At 46.7% G+C, this 23971-nt stretch overlaps 1 protein-coding gene across 4 annotated transcripts in view; it reads left to right on the top strand.

The window, feature by feature from the left end:
- The window catches only part of ADTRP (androgen dependent TFPI regulating protein), a 68288-nt gene that overhangs the window by 24455 nt on the left and 19862 nt on the right, over positions 1-23971 (top strand). For all 4 annotated transcript variants that reach the window (XM_059880424.1, XM_059880425.1, XM_010818603.4 and 1 more), the window contains 1 exon segment: positions 18181-18296. In XM_059880424.1, the coding sequence (XP_059736407.1) occupies positions 18181-18296 (116 nt within the window).

Below are 23971 nucleotides of genomic sequence, written 5' to 3' on the forward strand. Positions count from 1 at the left end.
GTCTCTGTGACTTTTATTGCTTTCCCTTTTCCAATAACTGCCAATGCCTCTAAAACGTTCATGCTTGAAAACCCTCAATGGGCTCCCCTGTTCTTGGGGGATCCTGACTGATAATGAGAGTGAATTCCTGCATCTTTCCAAATCATGCCCTCAACCCTTAACAAGAGGAGAGAGTCATTCATCCAAAGGAAACAAGGTCCTGAGTGATGGCAGTTTCTGGCTACAGAGAGCAAGTGTAGCTTGAAGCAAACACACACACACACACACACACACACTTTACAAGACATCTCAAATGTCAAACAAAATATTTTAAAAATATTAGTAAACATTTGACTTACAAGAAAATAATGGAAATTCTCCAAAGCTAAAATAAAATAGAAGAGGAGCTAAGGAAGAGTGATGTGCAGGCAATATTTGAAGAGAGAATCACTCATTATTTCTTGGAATTTATGAGAAACTAATCCTCAGATTCAAAAAGTGCAATTGAATATAAGACATACACAGGACACAGAGCATCCATGTCTTGTGTGACATCACAGACACCTTAGACAAAAAGATCCTAGAAGTAGCCAGACTAATAAAGTGCATCTTCCCAAAAGAGAACATTGTTACACTGATAGCTGATTTCTCAGTATCAACAAAGAAGCCAGAAGAGGTGGAATCACAGCTTCAAATATCGAAGAAAAAAATGGCCAACCTATTTCCTCACTGAAAGTATCTTCTGAAACAGGGACAAAGTAAAGACGTGTTTAGACACATCAAAACAGACCTTATCACCTGCAGACCTACATTAGTGGAAAATGCTAAAGGTTATGCTGCAGGAAGATGGAAAATGGTCTCCAAAGGGGAAGTATGAGATACCAAAAGTGATGACAAGTAACATGTTCAGTTTATGGTGATTTTAAAAAGAATGAACTAAAATCCTGGATGAAAATAGGGTAAGTTGAGAGAGAGCTGATTAGAATTAAGTTATACCCCTCCTCGATTGCTGGTGGGGAGGGCTAGAAATAATGATTTATATTAGCCATTACCACATTAAATAAGCATGTTTTAATGTCTAGAATGGGCTTACCTGGAGGTTCAGAAGGTAAAACAATCTGCCTGCAACGCAGGAGACCCAGGTTTGATCCCTGAGTCCGGAAGGTCCCTTGAAGAGGGGAATGTCTACCCACTCCAGTATTCTTGCCCGGAGAATCCCAGGGACAGAGGAGCCAGGTGGGCTATAGCCCATGGGGTCGCAAAGAGTCGGACACAATTGAGTGCCTAACACTTTCACTACACTAATGTCTAGATTCAGTTCAGTTCAGTTCAGTCCCTCAGTCGTGTCCGACTCTTTTCGACCCCATGAATCGCAGCACGCCAGGCCTCCCTGTCCATCACCAACTCCCGGAGTTCACTCAGACTCATGTCCATGGAGTCAGTGATGCCATCCAGCCTCTCATCCTCTGTCGTGCCCTTCTCTTCCTCTCCCCAATCCCTCCCAGCATCAGAGTCTTTTCCAATGAGTCAACTCTTCACATGAGGTGGCCAAAGTACTGGAGTTTCAGCTTTAGCATCAGTCCTTCCAAAGAACACCCAGGACTGATCTCCTTTAGAATGTACTGGTTGGATCTCCTTGCAGGCCAAGGGACTCTCAAGAGTCTTCTCCAACACCACGGTTCAAAAGCATCAATTCTTTGGCTCTCAGCTTTCTTCACAGTCCAACTCTCACATCTATACATGACCACTGGAAAAACCATAGCCTTGACTAGACAGACCTTTGTTGGCAAAGTAATGTCTCTGCTTTTGAATATGCTATCTAGGTTGGTTATAACTTTCCTTCCAAGGAGTAAGCATCTTTTAGCCACATAGAAATGGAGTGTATGAATTCTACATCAGTAGAAAGGGAAAAAATGAATAGGAAAAAAAAACTGATGAAAATTCAAATCCATAGTGAGAGGCTACTCTAAGATGTGGAGACAAGCATGGGAACAGGACCCAGTGTAAAGTAGATTCAAAGAAAGACCTGTTCTGCAGGATTAAATTCCCGTAACTGAGCTATTTCAGTTAATAATGGAGTCAGATATGCTGGGGGGTGGGGATGGGTGCAGTGGCATTATGGGAAGGTCAGAATATATTTGAAAGGGAAACACAAAGTCTCTGCAGTACTCATTTTAAAGGGATCGACAGAAGCCAAGAAGGAAAGAACGATTAAATCACCCTCTTGTTCATCCATTTATTGGGGACAAGAGCCCCGTCCCTCAGGTTATTCCACAGGCTGCTATTTAATAATACTAAATTGTGATTATAGATGCATTTGGTGGTATGTTCTCCTTTCTACTTTTGGCAACTGTCCCTGGAGAGGAGGTCCTGAGAGTTTCCTGGCAATTAAGAAAAGGCTCTTGATCCTAAAGTGATCTCTGGAGGTGATCAAATTGCTTGCCTTTCATACTAGGCAATGTAACAATTAAGCACAAGTTTGGTGTTTTTTTTTTTTTTTTTTTACTATTCTGGTACATGCTGTGTATTTGTTCGTATATAATTAAAGTTTCAGGATTGGGTTTTAAAGTCCCAAGATTGCCTGATTTACCTTCCTGTTAATGTCAACAGGGCAGTTCTGCACACACATCTGCAGAATAATCTGGACCTACTAGTGAGTGGAGGGGTGAGATGCATGTCCTACTTGTTAACTGGGATTTCTCCCACTGAGAGAGCTAACTGGAAACCAAGCTCTCAGCTCTCCCCTGAAGCTGCCCAGTGCCCCCACATGGAGACTTTGCCAACAGAGGCATGCGTGCGTGCTAAGTCCCGTCAGTCATGTCCAACTCTGTGCGGCCTTATGGACTATAGCCCACCAGGCTCCTCTGTCTGTGGGATTCTCCAACAAGAATAGTAGAGTGGGCTGCAGTGCCCTCCTCCTGAGGAATCTTCCCAACCCAGGGATGGAACTCACGTCTCTGTGTGTCCTGCGTTGGCAGGTGGGTTCTTTACCACTAATGCCACCTGGGAAGCCCTCGGGGGCTACAAAAGAAAGAAAGTGAAAATGAAGTCGCTCAGTCGTGTCCGACTCTTTGCAACCCCATGGACTGTAGCCTACCAGGCTCCTCCATCCATGGACTTTTCCAGGCAAGAATACTGGAGTGGGTTGCCATTGCCTTCTTCAGGGGATCTTCCCCACCCAGGAATTGAACCCGGGTCTCCCGCATTGCAGGCAGACTTACTGGGGGCTGTGTGGTTGGCTAATTAGGAGTCTCTTTCAGGGCAGATGCTTCTATTCCAGCCACACATACTAGAAGCAGGCGTGCCTTTCCAAACAGAGCAGCGCCCAAGAGCACTGCCCCAGACCCACACGTGTTCCGTGTACATTTTGCCCATCCCTCTTACTCTGCTCGCCAAGTGTCCCCACGCTGCCAAACCCAGGGCTCCTGCATCCACCCCATCTCACTTGCCTCTCAGCAGCATTAGGCCCACTCCACTTCTCCTTCCCTGAAACTCTGCTTTTTTTGGCTCTACTGATAGCAGACCGACTAGTTTTCCTCCTACCGCAGTCTCTGACGTGCCCTCTGCCTGCCCTAAACGATGGTGTTCTTTAAGGCCAACGCACTGGTGTCCCCCTTCATTCCTCATGTAGACCTCCAAACTGATCTCCCTGCTTCCGTCCTCAACCTTCTCTGTAGAGCAGCAATAAACAGGAAATCCGGTCTCTCTCCTAGTGCCTGCAATGGCTTTTCATTATACTTAGAATAAAGCTCGAACTTCTCCTGGGCCCGGCTGAATGTTCTAGACTCTGGTGGGGCCTGTCTCCCCTGACCCTGTGTTACAGCAGCTTCAGCTCTGCTTTGTCCGTGCATCTGTCAGAGCTCTTTCCCACACGAGGACCTCTGCATATGCTGTCCCCCGTCCCTGGAATGTTCTCTGTCCGCTCTTCCATGCCTTGCACTTACCATATACATCCCAGCTTAAAAACAACCTCTCCAGAATGACCTTCCTGGATTGGGTTATGGAAAAGCAAGCGCCTCCCTCCACTTTCCTTCCGATGCGTAGATTCCTGTTTGTTTCTTAGCACACTTATCATGACTGGAATCTGTGTGGTTGTTTAGCTGTTTATGGAAAATCTTGCTGGTTAAACTGTAAGGTCTACAAGGCAGGGCTCATATTTGTCCACATTTAATCCCAGCACCTCGTACAGCACATGGCCTGGGGTACACATGCCATGAAATCGAACGGCTGCGCCAAAGAATGAACCAAGTTTTCCCCTGTTGCCCTGGCAGCTCCTCTGTGCCCTTGACTGACCCCAGAGTTCCTCCTCAGGTACAGAGAGAGGTGCGTGAGGCCAAAGGGCATTGAAGGCGGAGAAAAAGCCTTTAGCAGCCCTGCCTTCAGAGTCTGTGGCTGATATTATATACTTGAAACTTTGAGGTGTTCTTTTGTACAGAAAGTTAGGAGTGATGAAAATTATAGAGAGATTATTGGTACCTTGAAGTATCTCTGGTGTTTTAGTTGTTTTATCTGAGATATAGGACTGATTTATGCTCAAAGAGTTGACAGAGTCATAGTAATGACATATCTTTTATTAAAACAGTTGATATTTGTTCTAATTTGGACTGAACTGTGGCTCAAAAACGGTTCTGGAGAAACCATTTCCAGGCTTACACTTTCCTCTGCTATCACCATTCTCAGCTGTTATTTAGGTAACTGAGTATTCATGTAGCCAAAGAGAGTTCAAAAAAACCCATTAAACCAAGAAGGAGGGGTGGCAAAGGCTGAACTTAAGAAGAGGGATGAAGAAATGACCATGGTGAAAAGAAAACCAGATGAAAGAAAAGCAGTCAAAGGGAAGAGGAGAAGAATCAGTTGCAAAAATAGCCTCTTTATTTATTTATTTATTTGTTTTTTTACCTCTATGAAAGTGTGTGAAAGGTCAGTTTCCCCTTCCTCTTTCTGGCTGGGCTAGCCCTGGCTCTGAGACAGATTCTTGATAAGATCCAATCGAGGGTTCTTGTTAATGGGCAGAAGCTAGTAAGTACGGGGTGCATTAGTATATGTGAAAAGTAAGCCCAGTAATGTGGAATTCCACCAATAGAAAAAGAACAGCAACTTAGGTGGCTGCATGGAACCTAATGTTTTAAGAATGCCATCATAATGAAGAACCTTATGTTGAGGGCAGAACAGAAAGTGAAAAAAAAAAAAAAGGAAGGCCTCATAAGGGCAAGGGAGATTTTAGCATTTCACTTCCCTTACTGAGAACAGAGTTTACCAGTGAAAATTCAGACCTGAAAGCTATAAAAACTGAACAGAAACAAAACAAAAACCTTTGTGCTATTTTCCCCCTGAGTTTGGAAACCAGAAAATGCAAAAATCATTTCAGAGGGGCATCCTGGAGAGCTCAGCTAGCACAAACTGGTTGGGAATTAAAACTCGTGTGTTTTGAGCATCTCTCTCCAAACACATCTAGGAACTCATACAAGCCGCATTTTACTATTCCGTGGTAAGAGGGAATTTTGTGACCTTTTGAGAAACTTGTTTTGTCTTTCCTAAGAAGACCACAATAAGGAAGTCAGCCACATTTCTTGGCAATGGGACACTATTTCAGTCCCCAGGCTTGCATTCCTGGGAGTGGAGAGGGCTCTGAACAAGCGACTTGTCATCAGCTTGTCCCACACGTAGACTCCCAAAATGTACACTTACAAACATGTCTAGATTTCCACCCACTGCTGGGGGTTTGTAGAACAGAAGGCCATGGTAACCACGGAAGCATCTTTATGTTAACCTTCTCCCAGACCCAGGGGCTCCAAGGTCCAAGTCTAACAATACTATGAAGAGGAGGTTGAAACCCAAAGATGCAGGAACCTGGACCAGAAAGATGGGAGTCGGCCTAGGAGGAAGAAGGAGCCACCGGGACGTGGTGGCAGGCTTCTTTCTGCCCACCACATGTCCTCAGCCCTAAAACCAGGGGCACTACACCTTTCCTTGGCATTGGAGCACATCTTTTTCTCAAAATACTCTCTGCCTTTACCTTACCGTAGACTGTCTGACACTCCTTTTCAACTACTTTTGCAAGATGGACTTCTTTGGTCCATCACTTAAATCAGGGATTTTCAACTGGGATTGCTTTTGCTCTCCAGGGAACACATGGCAATACGTGGAGACAGTTGTGATTGTCACAACCAGGGCTGGAGGGGTGGGGGGCGGCGCTCCTGGCTTCTAGTGAGTTGAAGCAAGGGCCGTGTCACACCTCCTACAAGGCAGAGTCAGCCCTCCATGACCAGGTATTATCTCTTCAACATCAGTGGTTCAGAGATTGAGAAACCCCGGCTTTCACAGTGTTTATTTCTAGATTCCTTACCATTATTCTCACTCTCATGCATTCTTTGGGTTATCTCATCAACTACCACTAAAAAATCATCCTCGCTCTGATGGCTCACACAGCTCTATCTCCAGCTAGCTTTCTCTTTTGAGCACCAAACTTGCGTATCTACTATCCTATCCAGGCTTCTTCCGTTTACTATCCTATAAAGGTCCCTTTTGTTTTCACTGTTGGGCTTTTTGATGCTCAGCAAGAAAAATAATTGTTCATAACAGAAAAAGTAGTCTGTGATTATAGCTATCTGCTTTTAATAAAAGAGAATGAAGATTGACTGTTATTTTGAGAGAACAAAACGCAGCTTAGTGACTGTCTATGAGACGTTAAGATACAGACTGTCTTGACACTCCTTTTCTGGGATGCCTCGAAAGCTGTTTGGGAGAAACCCTTGAGTCTCTTAGGTGTGAAGAATTCTTACCTAGTGTGTCTTTGCGGTGAACGACAACTTGTTCTCTTTGGTTGTGGACTACAAGGACTCAACCCAGTGCCGCCTGCTGCTACTTAATGCTGTCAAAGCCTCCACGACAGAGAACCTGCCCAGGTCTGTGTGCAACCTGTAGTGTTAGAGTCAGTGTAAGTTGAAATTCATCAGTATCTTTGTGAGTTCCAAGACCATATCTTCTGGACCTTTTAATGGCCTGGAATGCTGAAACATCTCTGCTGCTCACGAGGTGGTTGATGGATATCAGATGAGGGCACTTCCCAAGCAAACTTTTCTTTTGCTTCCAGACCCCATTCCGATCCATCTCTTTCCTTTACGGGGGAGACACAGTGAACTCATGTACCCCACTCATACAGACTAACTTACAGGCTAACCCTCAATCAACCACTTACATACATCTGGGAAAATCCTCAGTGAGCAACCGCCATTCTTGCCAAACAGCGGGTGAGTCCCTTTAGAGACAGTGTGGAAATGATCCACCGCAGGATCCATCACCTGGAAAGTTTGGAACTTTGCCCCCAGTGCCCGTGCTGACCCGGGGAGGAGAGAGTCGTCGAGAGAAAGGACAGCGTCCTGAGAGACGGGGGCTCTAAAGCAAGGGCGGATTCTTGCGCTTCCCAAACTCTCTCTTTCTTGAAAAGAACAGTCTCCTTCCTCCAACTTGGAGCAGCTTTCTAGAGAGCTGCCCATCTGTCTATGTCTTAAAAACAAGTCTCCATGTGTGCTCTGTGGAGCCAGGCACAGCGGCATGGAGGAAGCATGGATTACAGATGGACAGAGAGGAGGGGTTACAAGGAGGACAGCGGACAAAGCCTGGAGAGTTTCCATCTGGCCCAGTCTCAGAATGGAGGGCCCCAGCCAGCGGGCCCCAGAAAAAAAGAGTCTGCTGGCTCAGCACCTCCTGACTTCCTGCAGGGCTGCAGGGAGGGTGACCCATCTTTACTGAGTCTGTAGTTTAGTTGCCATCATGTGGGCACCCAGAAGTTGTTCGCAGGAGTCACATTTTCTTACAGGTGCTCCTGTGACCCACAACATACCGGTTTTCAGGATTTGGAGTGCCATCTATAGCTTCCCTGGTGGCTCAGTGGTAAAGAATCTGCCTGGAATGCAGTGAGTACAGGAGACGCATGTTCAATCCCTGGGTGGGGCAGATCCCTTGGATGAAGGCATGGCAACCCACTCCAGTGTTCTTTCTTGCCTGGAGAATCCCATGGACAGAGGAGCCTGGCGGAATACAGTCCATAGGGTCGCAAAAAATCGGATGTGACTACAGCAACTTAGCACACGTGCACGCACTATAGCCATGACAAAGGGTAAAGGTGGCCAGCCTGAAGTGGGGTTGACTCTGTGGCCCTGCTAACCATGGGCATAGCCTAATCTGCTGCTGCCAAGGCCAGCTGAGTCTAGCCTGTGGCTGTTGTCCTCTTGCTCTGCAACACTGACTGTCTTCCCAGGCTATGCAGAAGAACCCTTCTTTCTCTTCTGTCCCACTCTGCTGTTTCAGTGATTCAAGCATAAATGCCATAGGTATTCAGTGGCCAGAGAGGTTAAGCCCCATGTTAGACACTGGAGGTCACCTGGAGACAGCCCTGCGCCTCGAGTTGTTTCCATCTCTGGAAGGTCTGGCTAGAATTGGGCGAATGAGATAGTGTGATGCTGTGATGCAGGTGAGCAGAGGGGTGATCCAGCCCTGCCAAGAAAGGCTGCCTGCTAGAGGTTCCGTTCTGCCCTGGAGGCTGTGATACTTACCCTGAGCCCTACAAGGGGAGAAGGTGGAGGGGGCTGAAGAAGGAGAGACACAAGTGTGTGTAATGTACCAGGGGTGAGAACGGGGACCGTGGGTGGAGGGCAGTGTAGTCGGGGGGTAAGGGCCGGGTGAAGGTCATAGGAGAGGGGCTTCGCAGGGCAAGGAAGTCAGATGGGGCAGGCAACTGGATCACGGCGAGCTTTGCAGGCCATGCTGCTGCTAAGTCATGTCAGTCGTGTCTGACTGTGCGACCCCATAAAGGGCAGCCTACCAGGGTCCGCCGTCCCTGGGATTCTCCAGGCAAGAACACTGGAGTGGGTTGCCATTTCCTTCTCCAATGCATGAAAGTGAAAAGTGAAAGTGAAGTCACTCAGTCATGTCCAACTCAGCGACCCCATGGACTGAAGCCTACTGGGCTCCTCCATCCATGGGATTTTCCAGGCAAGAGTACTGGAGTGGGGTGCCATTGCCTTCTCCATTGCAGGCCATATTAGGGGTTTAATTCTTTGTGACACACAGGTTCCAATGAAGAAAATCAGTCAAAAAAGTACGATTTGATCAGAGGGTGAAAGGGAGTCCTGAAAACAAATAAGAGGTGAGAGCTTTGACCTTAAATTGTTTATAATCTAATTGAGAATAGAAGAAAAATACATGAAATCAACAGTGTGAAAATGAAAACTGAATATAATTAAGCACAGAAGAGCCTGATGTAAACCGAAAGAGCTGCAGGAGGGGCAGCGAGAGTCCGCATCTCAGGCAGAAGCAGGATGCATCAGGGGTGGAACACGCCTGTGACTTGGGCCCCAGAGATGGCAGAAAGGGCTGGCCGCTCAGCTCTGAGAGGCAGGATGGTTTCTGTGGTGAGGCTGCTTACTTGCAATAAAAGAATGTCAGCACCACCACTGACTCTGAATTCCTGCAAGCCTTTAGATCTCTGCGTCATCAACAGTGTATAATACCTACACTCTAGGGTCTAAGCAGAGAAGGAAACACTGGCTGTTGTCTGACTCACAGGGTGAAAGCCCACAAAAGCACTCGTGGCAGAGATGTTTTTTCTGGAGTCCCTCTATCGCTCAGAAGCCTAGGTAATCGTACAGTGTTATCCCCTTACTGGCAGAATCCCCTTCAAAATATGTTTTATTATTTTGCCTCCAGATTGTATCAGATTGTATCATTTTAGGGTGCTGAGGTCTCTGAAATGTTTTGCTATGGGGACACTGGGGAGACCGGTGCACTATTACTTCAGTCAGTCATTTCAGTCACTCAGTCATGTCCAACTCTTTGCGACCCCATGGACTGCAGCACACCAGGCTTCCCTGTCCATCACCAACTCCCAGAGCTTGCCCAAATTCATGTCCTTCAAGTCATTGATGCCATCCAACCATCTCATGCTTGGTCGTCCCCTTCTCCTCCTGCCTTCAATCTTTCCCAGCATCAGGGTCTTTTCAAATGAGTCAGTTCTTCGCATCAGCTTCAACATCAGTCCTTCTAATCTATATTCAGGACTGATTTCCTTTAGGATTGACTGATTTGATTTCCTTGCTGTCCAAGGGACTCTCAAGAATCTTTAACACCACAGTTCAAAGACATCAATTCTTCGGCGCTCAGCTTTCTTTATGGTCCAATTCTCACATCCATACATGACTCCTGGAAAACCATAGCTTTGACTAGACAGACCTTTATTGGCAAAGTAATGTCTCTGCTTTTCAATATGTTGTCTAGGTTTCTCAGAGTTTTTCTTCCAAGGAGTAAGCATCTTATAATTGCATATCTGCAGTCACCATCTGCAGTGATTTTGGAGCCCAAAAAAATTAACTTCTGTCACTGTTTCCATTGTTTCCCCACCTATTTGCCATGAAGTGATGACATGAAGACGCCATGATCTTAGTTTTCTGAATGTTGAGCTTTAAGCCAGCTTTTTCACTCTCCTCTTTCACCTTCATCAGAAGGCTCTTTAGTTCCTCTTCACAATAAAATGCAACAGAAAAAAGTTCTTTGAGGCCTAATTACTAGTGAAAAAGCTTAATTTCCCCTAGAAAAGGAACTGTACATGTTCTCTTTCTTTTCATTCTGGCTCTTGAATAGAACTGCTAAGTTTGAATCTCGACCACAGCAGTCCAGCAAACCTCTGGCAGGCGCATTCCTGTTTCAGTCTTCTGGGTCCTCATGACTTTTCACATCTTCTCATGTTAATGTGTGTGCTTTTGGTTGGGAGGCATCTCAAAGGTGTGTGGGTCTGACTGAGAGGGAAGAATTGAGAAAAGAGTTAGGTAGATGAGAAGAGGGAGGAGTTCTAGAGAAGGAAACAGAATGGAACACAATAATGAGGAGCTGGGGTTGAGTGGAAGCCTGTGGAGATACTGTGGGAAATTCGAGAGACAGACGAGGTCAGAGGAGTGGACAGTGGGCTGAGGCAACAGGGAGCCACAGAAGTAACACGAAACTTGCCTTAAGAGGTTTGGTCTAATTGCAATGTTGAGTATGTACCAAAATAGGAGAAAGTGAGCGAGGTGAAACTGGGGAAGATAAAAGGAATAGGAGGCCATGGGAAACATCTGAGGGGGGAAGTGAATCGAGTTTGGATTGAGAAGGAAAAGAAATGAGTCACTGATTACAGCTGGTGTCTGGGGTGTTATTATTGCTGGAAAGAGTCAGCTTAGAAGAAGGGGTTTGGGTGCTTTGGAGAGGCAGGGACAGAGAGGAGGAGAACAGGAAGAGGCAGGTATATTCCTGACTGCAGCGTCCTAAGAGCCCAGATCTTTCTTTTGTCTCATCCTTAACTGGATAGAATCTAAATGGGCACTCCTTCACCAGGCTGGACACCATCAGAGCCAACTAGCTTCCTATTTATAGAAGAACGCTGCTTTGAAATGTTGGCTAAACTACTTATTAACCCGAAGGACAATAGCATAGTAAGTAAAAAATCACTTAGAAAGTTCAGAAGATTCAGAAAGTTATCTTTTAACCACCTGCTCAAGTCACATACAAGTTCATAAATAATGGCATGCTTTTCTTCCTCAGCCCAATGGAGCATTCATTTCACTTTCCAGGTCCGTAAGACTATTCACATTGCTCCCAACATTTTATTAGGAATATTTTTAAACATAAAGCACAGCTGAAAGAATTTTATAGAGAACACCTGTAACCTGCCTGATAGGTCCTACTATTAATAGTTTACTGTATTTGCTTTGTCATAAACCTATGTATCTATCTATCCACCAACTCATCTTATTTTTGGTGCAGTTCAGTTCAGTTCAGTCAGTCAGTCATGTCCAGCTCTTTGCAACCCCATGAACAGCAACACACCAGGCCTCCCTGTCCATCAGCAACTCCCAGAGTCCACCCAAACCCATGTCCATTGTGTCAGTGATGCCATCCAACCATCTCATTCTCCGTTGTCCCCAGAGTAAACTGCAAACATTACTACTCTTCTGCAATAAATAAAACTATTGTTTTTTAACTTCTGTTCTCTGAATTTTTACCCAACTGGGCTGTGTCAGCCCACCTAGGTAGACTCTGAAGATCAAAGAAAAGCATTTAGCTCTTTCCATGGGTGGCTTATCTTCCCAGTCCCTCATACCCAAGCACTGACTCTTTGATTACAGTTCAGTCGCTCAGTCGTGTCCAACTCTTTGTGACCCCATGAATCACAGCACGGCCAGGCCTCCCTGTCCATCACCAACTCCCGGAGTTCACTCAGACTCACGTCCATCGAGTCCATCTCATCCTCTGTCATCCCCTTCTCCTCCTGCCCTCAATCTTTCTCAGCATTGGGGTCTTTTCCAATGAGTCAACTCTTCGTATGAGGTGGCCAAAGTACTGGAGTTTCAGCTTTAGCATCATTCCTTCCAAAGAAACCCCAGGGCTTATCTCCTTTAGAATGTACTGGTTGGATCTCCTTGCAGTCCAAAGGACTCTCAAGAGTCTTCTCCAACACTACAGTTCAAAAGCAGCAATTCTTCGGTGCTCAGCTTTCTTCACAGTCCAACTCTCACATCCATGCATGACCACAGGAAAAACCATAGCCTTGACTAGACTGACCTGTGTTGGCAAAGTAATGTCTCTGCTTTTGAATATGCTATCTAGCTTGGTCATAAATTTCCTTCCAAGGAGTAAGCGTCTTTTAATTTCATGGCTGCAGTCACCATCTGCAGTCATTTTGGAGTACCCAAAAATAAAGTCTGACACTGTTTCCACTGTTCCCCCATCTATTTCCCATGAAGTGATGGGACCAGATGCCATGATCTTCATTTTCTGAATGTTGAGCTTTAAGCCAACTTTTTCACCCTCCACTTTCACTTTCATCAAGAGGCTTTTTAGTCCCTCTTCACTTTAAGCCAACTTTTTCACCCTCCACTTTCACTTTCATCAAGAGGCTTTTTAGTCCCTCTTCACTTTCTGCCATAAGGGTGGTGTCATCTGCATATCTGAGGTTACTGATATTTCTCCCGGCAATCTTGATTCCAGCTTGTGTTTCTTCCAGCCCAGCGTTTCTCATGATGTACTCTGCATATAAGTTAAATAAGCAGGGTGACAATATACAGCCTTGACGTACTCCTTTTCCTATTTGGAACCAGACTGTTGTTCAATGTCCAGTTCTAACTGTTGCTTCCTGACCTGCATACAGATTTCTCAAGAGGCAGGTCAGGTGGTCTGGTATTCCCATCTCTTTAGAATTTTCAAGTTTGTGCTGATTCACACAGTCAAAGGCTTTGGCATAGTCGATAAAGCAGAAGTAGATGTTTTTCTGGAACTGTCTTGCTTTTTCCATGATCCTGTGGATGTTGGAAATTTGATCTCTGCTTCCTCTGCCTTTTCTAAAACCAGCTTGAACATCTGGAAGTTCACGGTTCACATATTGCTGAAGCCTGGCTTGGAGAATTTTGAGCATTACTTTACTAGCATGTGAGATGAGTGCAATTGTGCGGTAGTTTGAGCTTTCTTTGGCATTGCCTTTCTTTGGGATTGGAATCAAAACTGCCCTTTTCCAGTCCTGTGGCCAGTGCTGAGTTTTCCAAATTTGCTGGCATATTGAGTGCAGCACTTTCACAGCATCACCTTTCAGGATTTGAAATGGCTCAACTGGAATTCCATCACCTCCACTAGCTTTGTTCGTAGTGATGCTTTCTAAGGCCCACTTGACTTCACATTCTGGGATGTCTGGCTCTAGGTGAGTGATCACACCATCATGATTATCTGGGTCGTGAAGCTCTTTTTTGTACAGTTCTTCTGTGTATTCTTGCCTCCTCTTCTTAATATCTTCTGCTTCTGTTAGGTCCATACCATTTAGTAGTGCCTAATCTGTGCCCTTGGAGAGGGCAATGGCAACCCACTCCAGTACTCTTGCCTGGAAAATCCCATGGATGGAGGAGCCTGGTAGGCTTCAGTCCATGGGGTCGCGAAGAGTCAGACATGACTGAGCGACTTCACTTTTACTTTTCACTTTCATGTACTGGAGAAGGAAATGGCAACCCACTCCAGTGTTCTTGCCTGGAGAATCCCAGGGACGGCAGAGCCTGGCGGGCTGCCATCTACGGGTCCCGCAGAATCGGACACGACTGAAGTGACTTAGCAGTAGCAGTAGCAGTAATCTGTGCCCTTGAGTTCCTAGTAAGTAGAAAAGGGAATTTTTACAAACCCAGTTATCTTCCATAAACTCTCGTATTTGATATGGCAAAGACTCCTGGTGGAAGAGTGAAAAAAAGTCCCTAAGATAAATAAGTAATATAACCTATGTCTACATACCTAGATTGCCATCTATGCAGCAAAACTGCACCTTTAGTAACATAAGGGCCACAGAGAATACAGATGGTTTCTGATTTTGGATACAAAATATTCCCAGAAAGACCATCACCCCTGTCCCAAACTGTGGGATTTAGAGGCAGAAACTACAGTGAGAGAAGCTGGTGAGGAGTGAGGTCAAGTTTTTTAGCTGGCAAATGGATATTATCAAAACCAGAGATTGCCTTACTAAGATTTACAAAACAACCATTTACTGTGTGTGTTTCACCGTGCGTAGTTTTCAAGCTTAAGGAACATGATCTGCCACTGTAATAACAAGCCTGGGTACAATGGTGTTCTATTAAGATTTGTTTTGCCTCCATCTTCATGTCTATTGTTTTATTTATGTTTACGTTTTAATTGATGTTTTGACCATGTGGTTGCCTTGAGGAGATTTTGTGAAGGCTTCCATTTTGAAACACATTTTAAAAATAATATATTTAATATACAGTAAGCAAAAATATTCTTGTGTATGTACCCAGAAGTAAAATCTTACTGGTGCACTAAAACTTCATTTTAAATGTCTATCCATTAGTATGATAAACAAACCAAAGACGTGATCTTAGAGTCTCGAGAGAAAGAACCTCAGTTTGGGGAGAGCCAATAGAAGGAACTAATTCTCAGATCCAAGTGCTGCCGAACAGAGAGGAAGGAGGGAGAAGACTGAAGCAAATGTGAACTGGGCAATGTTACATCAGCTCAGGACTAGGAACAGCACATGGAGGAAAAAGCCTCTCGATGACCAGTCTGAGAAGGTGGAGGCTTCTCAGACTGGTCAGCTCAGTCTGGTTGACTGAGTCGGTCAACTCAACCTAAGTTGGTCAACTCAACCTAAGGGCTGGTGTCGTAAGGAAATGAAATAGAGGAAAGAGGCAGAGAACTGACTTTAAAATGTTATTGTCTGATTTTTAAAATGTCTCGGCTCTCTGAGTTTCTTTTGCTGAAAACAATCAAGTGCTCTTGGATCCCCAAAAATCTTGGAGATAAGTGTGTGGCTATCCTAACCTTCCAAAGGAGGGAGATTTGTCACCTCTGTGGGTAATCTGAGTGATCAAGACTTGGGTCTTTCTCAATAGTCAGGCAAATGCGTCCTGTTTTAATTTGAGCCTCAGACGCAGGGAAGCTATTTAGAGCAGCTACTTGTCTACTATGAAGTTAGTAAAACTAAGTGCTCGTTACTTTCCATGTTGCCATTCCTATAACCTTACAGGAATTCTCCATAGGCTGGTAAATTTTAGGACTTATCTGCAAGGCTACTTTGCAACCACAGACTCTGAAGTGCAATTATTATATGATACTTAAATCAGTCTTTCATGCTTATGTTTCTGTCTCCAAGATGTTCCGATGGAGGTAGGTATCACACAAAGGATAGAAGGAAAGGTGTAACTTAGTAGGAAAAGATGAAAAGAAAGAACAACACTTGCCTTTTAACCAATGCTCTTGGAATGAGATATTTAAATAAAAATCGACCGAAATGATGGCTCAGTTGACGAGGAAAGATAGCTTCCTCCCATCCCCTCTGTTTACGCATACTATTGTTGCAGCCCATGATGTTTTGTTTACTTTGGAAGGAAATATTTTACCCCCTCTGAGATAATTAATTTTTGTCAGCTTCACTGTTTATAAGGGAAACTGAGAAACTGTTAATTGAAATACAGAATGAGTCACTGTTTTCAGTAATTTTTGGCAGCATTCTAATTTGTGTCAATCCCAGCCTAATTATTAGATTTTTTGGAAGCAGAAAGCATATTTGATTTTTCTCTTACTAAATTTTTCTCCTGTTTTTTTCCAAAAATATGTGCTGCCTGACAAAGGTTATGTAATTTATGTCAAAGTGAGGTGAAATGCCAGTACCTGTGGAACACCAGGAGGTTTATGGCGTCACACCTGGCTCTTCGCACTGGCTCAATATTTAGAAAGCTCACAGAATACAATCTTCCTCTTTTCCACACTCCTACCCCTCAGCCCTGATCAAACAATGTGATTCTTTTAAAGACCTTTTAGCTGGTATTAAGCCACAGTATATGGCCCATCACTCATGACATCCCTGAAGTAAACTTCCCAGAAGCCATCAGGGAGAATTCATTTGGAAATCCAATTGAATGTCGCTTGCAAAGGGCAGGATCCTAGAAGAGGCGACCAGTCATGCATTCCTGAGTTATTTGTCGTAAAAGCATTAATCACTGTGAATTCATTTGCTCCCGATGCAAACTCGCCACACTGTAGCACAGGAATTCTGTTCCAAGCGATCATTAACGTAGAGAACAGAAGCTGCTGACTGTGGGCAGGGATAATAAACTCTGTCAGATCAGTGGCCAGTATAATGGGACTGTTAATGGTTCCTAATAGAAGTCGGACCTTCCTGACGGAGTGAAGGTGGAGCAGAGAGGCAGGCAGCTCCCCTGGGCAGACAGCCCCATCTCTGGCCTGCTGGTGGATGAGAGGGGCGTCAGTGTCGGTCACAGAGCATTGCTAGGGCTCTGAGGTGGCCATCGCTGGGAGCATGGGCAGCAGCTATGGGTTGGGGAGGGACCCGTGGAGACGCAACCACACTCCAGCCGGTCGCCGGCCGCAGGCAAGGTTGCCGTCGGACATCTGGCGCTGTGGACATCCCAGAACCTTGAACTCACCCCACTCCACGCTGGGTCACCACTGACAGGGAGGATGGCAATCACAGGGATGATAGCACAGCCGGGCACGGGAGCATGTGACGCGGCTCTGTGACATTCCTAAGCCCCGGCCACTGCTGTGATTGAGGTGCTGACACGGCTGTCCCAGGGCTCAGCAGTGGGGCTCGGTGGCTTCCAAGAGCTGAGGGAACTGGGGAGAAGGGATGGAAGAGGGATGCTCGCTTTAAACATAAAAAGTGTAAAGTACTAACACTGCGAGATATTTGCCAATAAGCACAGAGTACCACAGCGGAACTGAATCAACGCGTTTAATAGATGAAAGGACATTGCCAATAGACTCCAGTCACCTCTCCCAGATGAGTTCCCAGAAACCAGAGCGGAGTGGGACACGCCAGTCTGTGCCAGAAAACACCACTCATCCTCGATTACGTTGTTTACTAAAACCTAGTGTTCAAGAGTTTGAAAGATGTGAGAAAACAGATGGTTATAAAGGAGGAGGTGAAGCAGGGAAAGCGCTGGGACAGTTTTCAGAGGAGCCTCTCCCCACCCCCTGCCCAGCACCCATCACCGTCAGCAGGACCGTCCCATGGAACTAGGCACCCCACAGCGGGCAGAGATGGGCTGATGGCTTCTCGGCCTCTCCCCCACAGAGCCGACGAACCCGCGCCGAGAGTGCTAGACTCCACGGCACAGGGTATAAATGCAGCGGCACTGGGGGAGCGAAACCAGCAAGAGGGAAATTCAGAGACAGCGGCGTGGAAGACTGCGCTGGCTGTGAACAGCGTGGACGAGATGAACCCGGGGGTGGGGGTGGGGTTCACACAGACTGTCGAGGCATGAACAGGAGTGTGAAGGGGGAGCAGCATGCTGAGTGCAAAGAGGGAAGGAAGCAGCCTGGTTCGGTGACGGAGTGTTGCATATGCGTGCGTGCGTGCGTGTGTGTGTGTGTGTGTGTGTGTGTTAAGACAGTGGAGCAGCAGGCAATACGCAAAACCAGAAGGGTGGTCGCGTGTTACAAAGAGCCTTGGTAGCCAGACAGAGGAGTCCGGATCAATGTGGTGGGCAGTAGAGACCCGCTGTAAGCCCTTGGCCTCTGAGGAGCAGAGCCAAGCCAAGTTCTGGAAAGTTTCATCTGGTGTCTGTGTAGGAGGGGAGACTGGAGGGGAAGAGAGAATTGGGGGCGCTGGGGGCAGCTGGGGCGGCCTGGCTTGACTAGCTCTCACCGTTCCTCCTGCAGCACACGTTCATCCTGCCCTTCTCACTAGCTGAGGTCATCCTCAGACCACACTGCTACCCACTGAGGAAGAAAGGACTCACTCTGTTGGCCGCTGCTTGCCTCGCCTATGTCAGCAGGTAAGACTGGCAGAGAGAAAAGTCAACTTGGACTGGTCATTCCAGACTCTGAGGAATATTCCAGAAGCAGCACACTGTTGTATAAGCGTGCCTTCATCTTGGGACAGCAGGGATTTCACCATCTTCTAATTTGCAAGAAAAAATGAATCTTATTGCTTGCTTTTGCTGCTCGTGGAAACATCACTTGCCCGAGAATACGTAGGTATGCGTGCGTGCACACACAGCAGGTCACGAGCTCTCCCAACCCCTCGTGAAGAATTCATCTTTGTAAAGCTATGCATGTTACTTTCCCTAGGAAAACATTGATCTTTGGTTCCATCTGTAATTAAAATGTTTGAATGCTTGAATGACCTAGGGCACCTAAACATATTCCATCTGAAAAGTCATTTGACAGATTGAGGGGCCGAGGTTTGGTCCATCCGTCTTGCCTGGATCACCGTGGGCTTATTTGCATCAACATCTGGCACTTGAGCACCGAGAGGGCATTTGGGCAACTGCCCAGGGGCTTGCAGAACAGCCTAGCTGGAGGCCTGGGAGATAATTTAAGGAGCTGGCCTAGATTTCATCATTCAGCCACCTGGCGACACTAATTCTCAGAAATTTTGCCCAATGTCTGTAATCAAGGGAAAGTGCTTGGCCACTCACCGGTAACTGGAAACCCCCCTTTCCATTCCACAGCCTTCTCCTCCACGGCCAAGCTCTGGCTCTACTGGGAGGGGCTTACCAAGGAAAATACCTGCAGATTGCGTGTAAATCATGGTGTTCCTACGTTAGCCTCGACTCACCTGAGCTTTTCACATCTGCCAATTTGGCTAACTCCCCAACCCCCACTGGGGGAAAGTTTCACCCAGGGCAGTGTTCTGGTAGAGACAAAAGCCTGGGAGAGAACACAGTCCACAGGACTTGGTCTCCAGCAGCTCCTGCTTCCCCAGCCTTTGTCTTAGAGCCATAACCTTTATGCCCAGAACTCAGGTGCTGGTTCCTCGCTAGCCTTCCCTTCCCTTTTGCAAGATATGCTCCTCCTGCACTTCTGCAGCCTTCTTTCCCTGAGGGCAAAGTCCCTTCAGGTTTCTCCTTTCCCTAAGAAATCACTTGCTCAGTAAATCCACCCCAGCTCTCCATTGACCTACACTGTTCACTAGCCTGGGCCTCTGCCTTTTAACAAAGGACAGTTTGAGAGAATAAAGCATAAACTGGGGACCTGCTGGTAGCTGAGGTCTGGAGCACGGTGTCGAGGAGGATTCTGGGACCCTAAAAGAGTTGTGCTATCATCTAGCAATATCTGCCAATAGCATGTGATTGGAGAGTGGTGTTGGAGAAGACTCTTGAGAGTCCCTTGGACTGCAAGGAGATCCAACCAGTCCATTCTAAGGGAGATCAGTCCTGGGTGTTCATTGGAAGGACTGATGCTAAAGCTGAAATGCCAATACTTTGGCCACATCATGCAAAGAGTTGACTCATTGGAAAAGACTCTGATGCTGGGAGGGATTGGGGGCAGGAGGAGAAGAGGATGACAGAGGATGAGATGGCTGGATGGCGTCACCGAGTTGATGGACATGAGTTTGGGTGAACTCCGGGAGTTGGTGATGGACAGGGAGGCCTGGTGTGCTGCGATTCATGGGGTCACAAAGAGTCGGACACGACTGAGCGACTGAACTGAACTGAACTGAACTGGAGAGTGGTGGGACATGTGCTGTGTATTTTCCAAGCCTGGCTTAACCAAAGAAATAAATCCCTAACTACAGAATATCTAGGACCTGGGGTGGGGTAAGCATATGCATAAAAGATACATTTTTTCCTCTTGTGTGTGTTGAGAAGAAGCAGGATGGTAGCTGGTTGATTACGCACATGCATTTCCATACTGGCTTTTTTTTTTTTTTGGTGGACTTTCAGCTGATTTTATTCTTTCTTGCCAAGGGTAACTTTTAGACTTTGTATATAAGATAGCATTTTTGGTTTATTAATTTTTTTCTGCCTAAGGACTTGGGGGTTGATAATCAATCCTCATATCTACCCTCACTCTTTCTCCTCAGAAACCAAGGAGGTCAAAGAGCACCTGAGGCCACTGGTATTTGGAGAAAACTGTGATGCCTGTAAAGATGAAATGCAATGGTCAAGAGGGTTTGGCTCATAGCTGCCCGGGCATGTACTCTGACATGCAGGGAACGTGGGTGTTGGAGAAAGGAGGTATAACAAGAAGGCACTTATTCCTCAATGCCAGGCATTGAGCAAAAGGTATGAGGACACGGAGATGTACAAGATACCAGGTTGCCTTCAAGAACTGCCCGAGACAGAGAAAGGAAAAGAGACGATGGTCAAACAGGGTGATGAGACTCTCAGAGGGATAAGCACAGGGTGCTGGAGAATGTCGAGGACTGGCTTCTCAAGGGAGGCGGTGTCTGACGTTAAGTCAACAGCGATGTGGAAAAGAGAGTCAGGCAGAGGGAAGGGCATACCCGAAAGGCTAGAGGAGCTGAGGGCATGGCTGAACTGGAAGACAGGGAGGAATTAGATCAAGAATTCACATCAGTGGGTTCAGACTTCTGAACGGAGGGGGTTTTCTCTGTGAAAGTTTTCACAGACAGGTGAAATAATGTGGCTTGTGGAAGAAAGATGACTAGAAAGATGATTCTGGCTGAAAAGTGTGTAAATTAAAGAGGAACAAGACAGGGAAGCCAGTTTGTGGCATTTGCAGTAACTCTGGAGAGTTGATGTTGGCTTACAGATGATGATATCAATCAGTCTGCAAACAGAATCAGAGAGGGTGGGTGATGGAAGGCTCAGCGGGTTAAATGACATGGCCAAGGTCACATGGCGAGGGAAAATCAAAGCTGAGACTTAAATCAAGGACTTTCAAATCCAGTTCTCTTTTCAGTGTATTCAGATGGCCAAGTATTTTGTTCACTCCCTGTTTGGGGCTTCCCTGGCAGTTCAGATGGTAAAGAATTTGCCTACAATGTGGGATACCCAGGTTCGACCCCTGAGTCTGGAAGATCCCCTGGAGAATGGCAACCCACTCCAGTATTCTTGCCTGGAGAATCCCACGGACAGAGAAGCCTGGACTAACACGGTGTAAAATATACGCTACTAAATGCTGGAGGGGTGAGAATGCAAACAATCTTACCATCATCTCTAGAGTCTAAAAGCTTGCATGAAGTCCTTCTCAGGTCTGTGCTCAAACTGTACGTTACAGCGAAATAATGGAGCAAATGAAGGGAAGGGACGGAGCCTTATCACCAGCAGGAATGTAGGCAGGTGGACCCTGACAGGGAGTTGAAGTGTTTTGGGATTTGGGTTTTCTTATTATTAATGAGGGGCTTCCCAGGTGGCTCACTGGTAAGCAAGCTGCCTGCCAATGCAAGAGATGGGAGTTCGACCCCTGGGTCGGGAAGATCCTCTGGAGAAGGAAATAGCAACCTGCTCCAGTATTCTTGCCGGGGAAATCCCACGGACAGAGGAGCCTGGTGGGTTACAGTCCATGAGGTCATGAAAGAGAGGACACAATTTAGTGATGAAACAACAACTCGTTAAGGAAGTACAAAATCAGCACTCTGGCCCGTAGGCCTCATTTTTGCTGGAGTGCACCAAAGGCACCTGTATACCGGCTTTATACGCTGCCCTCCTTCTTGACAGCTCCCCACTCTGGCTGTTCCCTCACCAGAGGAGCTCAGACTCATTGCTGCCAGCTGCCTCCACCCTTACGTAACACCCTGGGGGCTACATGGGCCTTCTCGGCCACAGATGACCATCAACAAGTCCCACAGACTGTGGATATCCATGGAGATATTTTAGGGTCATTTGTCAGGCGTGTCCATTTGGATGCTCAAATAGGGAAACCACATAGCAGGAATGAGGTAAAGAATATGGTCCCGGGCCAGAGAGAGCGTGGGAAACCAACATGAGTCAAAAAAATGGAAACAGCCCTGACCCGGGGAAGCATTTCTCTGCTGAAACCATGTTACAATGACTTAAAAATAGTCCCCAAGACCATGGGGACGGCCTCCTATGTGGCACTTGCTTTTTTGTTATTTTTCAGATTGCAAAATTGGAGGGTTGACCCCGAAGAGGGAAAATAAAGCTTCGCAATGTAGTAATAACTGTAAATCTTTCATTTCCTTTGGAAAGCATTAGTCATCTATAAATATGGTAGCTCACTCACTCCACCCTTCTCTCTCACCCCGGAACACATCACCTAGCTCTCTGTGAGGCTGTGCTGAAGAGCAGGAAAACAGAAATGTTCCTACTGCTGGCTTTTATTCACTCTTTTATTGAACAAATATTTCCTCTAACACAGGACTGGTCCTGCTGGGGAAAGCAAAGCTATATAAGGCCAAGCCCCAGCCGGGAGGGGGTTTGTTCTTAATAAGTGGAGATGAGCCATGCATGCAAATTATAAGAACACAAGATGGGAAGTGATAAACTGTCATAACAAGTATGAGGAGCCAACAGGAACACAAGGAGGAAGCGGTTACGTCTGGCTGGGCCGTGTGGGAAGGACTTCATCAAAGGTGTCGTTGGATCTGGGCCCTCAAGGACTGGCTGGGTTGGAGCAGCAAAAAAAAAAAAAAAATAGAAACTGAACAACACAGCACAATCGCAAAGCCAAGAGGACACAGATCCCATTAAAGCAATGGTTTCACTTTAGCCGGACCTACAAGTGAAAGAAACTAACAGGAAATGACCCTGAAACTGCCCTCTCACAGTCTTGCAGATGGCAGGCTGGAGGGTATAGACTACATGAGATGTGCCCGTTGCTGCTGTTTGTTTGCCGTGGCATTAGGAGTGAGAATTATAACTTGGCCAGAGAGTCAGGCTTTAAAAAAACTATCCTGACAACTGTACCTATAATGGATTGAAGCGGCAAGACGTGGAAAGCAAGAATCAAGCAATATCCAAATAAAAAGCCATCCAGAATGCTCTGAAGTCATCCAGTTCAGTCACAATGGTTTATTCTACATCCATGGATATTTCACAATTGCAGCGTCTGGACGCTTGGAACATCCTTCTGCAAGGGGTCTAGTCCTCCAAGACTGCCATCTCTGAGGGATCTTAACAACTCAGTGAGTGTTCACACATGGCCCTGTGTACACTGTCCTGAGCATTCCTCTCCCTCACAGACTGTAAAGTCACAGTACCCAACCTCTGGGATTCAACACCCCACTGGGACCTGCCTTAAGGTCAGCTTACCGCCCCCACCACTGTCCCGGCCCACACTGCCCCCGCCCATCAGTCTCCACTGCTGGCAGAAGTAGGATGCTGCTGCTGCTACTGCAGCAGCCCCAGGCCGGTCTCCACTGTTGGCAGAAGTCGGATGCTGCTGCTGCTACTGCAGCAGCCCCAGGCCGGTCTCCACTGCTGGCAGAAGGAGGATGCTGCTGCTGCTACTGCAGCAGCCCCAGGCCGGTCTCCACTGCTGGCAGAAGGAGGATGCTGCTGCTGCTACTGCAGCAGCCCCAGGCCGGTCTCCACTGCTGGCAGAAGGAGGATGCTGCTGCTGCTACTGCAGCAGCCCCAGGCCAGTCTCCACTGCTGGCAGAAGGAGGATGCTGCTGCTGCTACTGCAGCAGCCCCAGGCCGGTCTCCACTGCTGGCAGAAGGAGGATGCTGCTGCTGCTACTGCAGCAGCCCCAGGCCGGTCTCCACTGCTGGCAGAAGGAGGATGCTGCTGCTGCTAC

This window comes from Bos taurus, chromosome 23, assembly GCF_002263795.3.
Source record: "Bos taurus isolate L1 Dominette 01449 registration number 42190680 breed Hereford chromosome 23, ARS-UCD2.0, whole genome shotgun sequence".
Classification (NCBI taxonomy): domain Eukaryota; kingdom Metazoa; phylum Chordata; class Mammalia; order Artiodactyla; family Bovidae; genus Bos; species Bos taurus.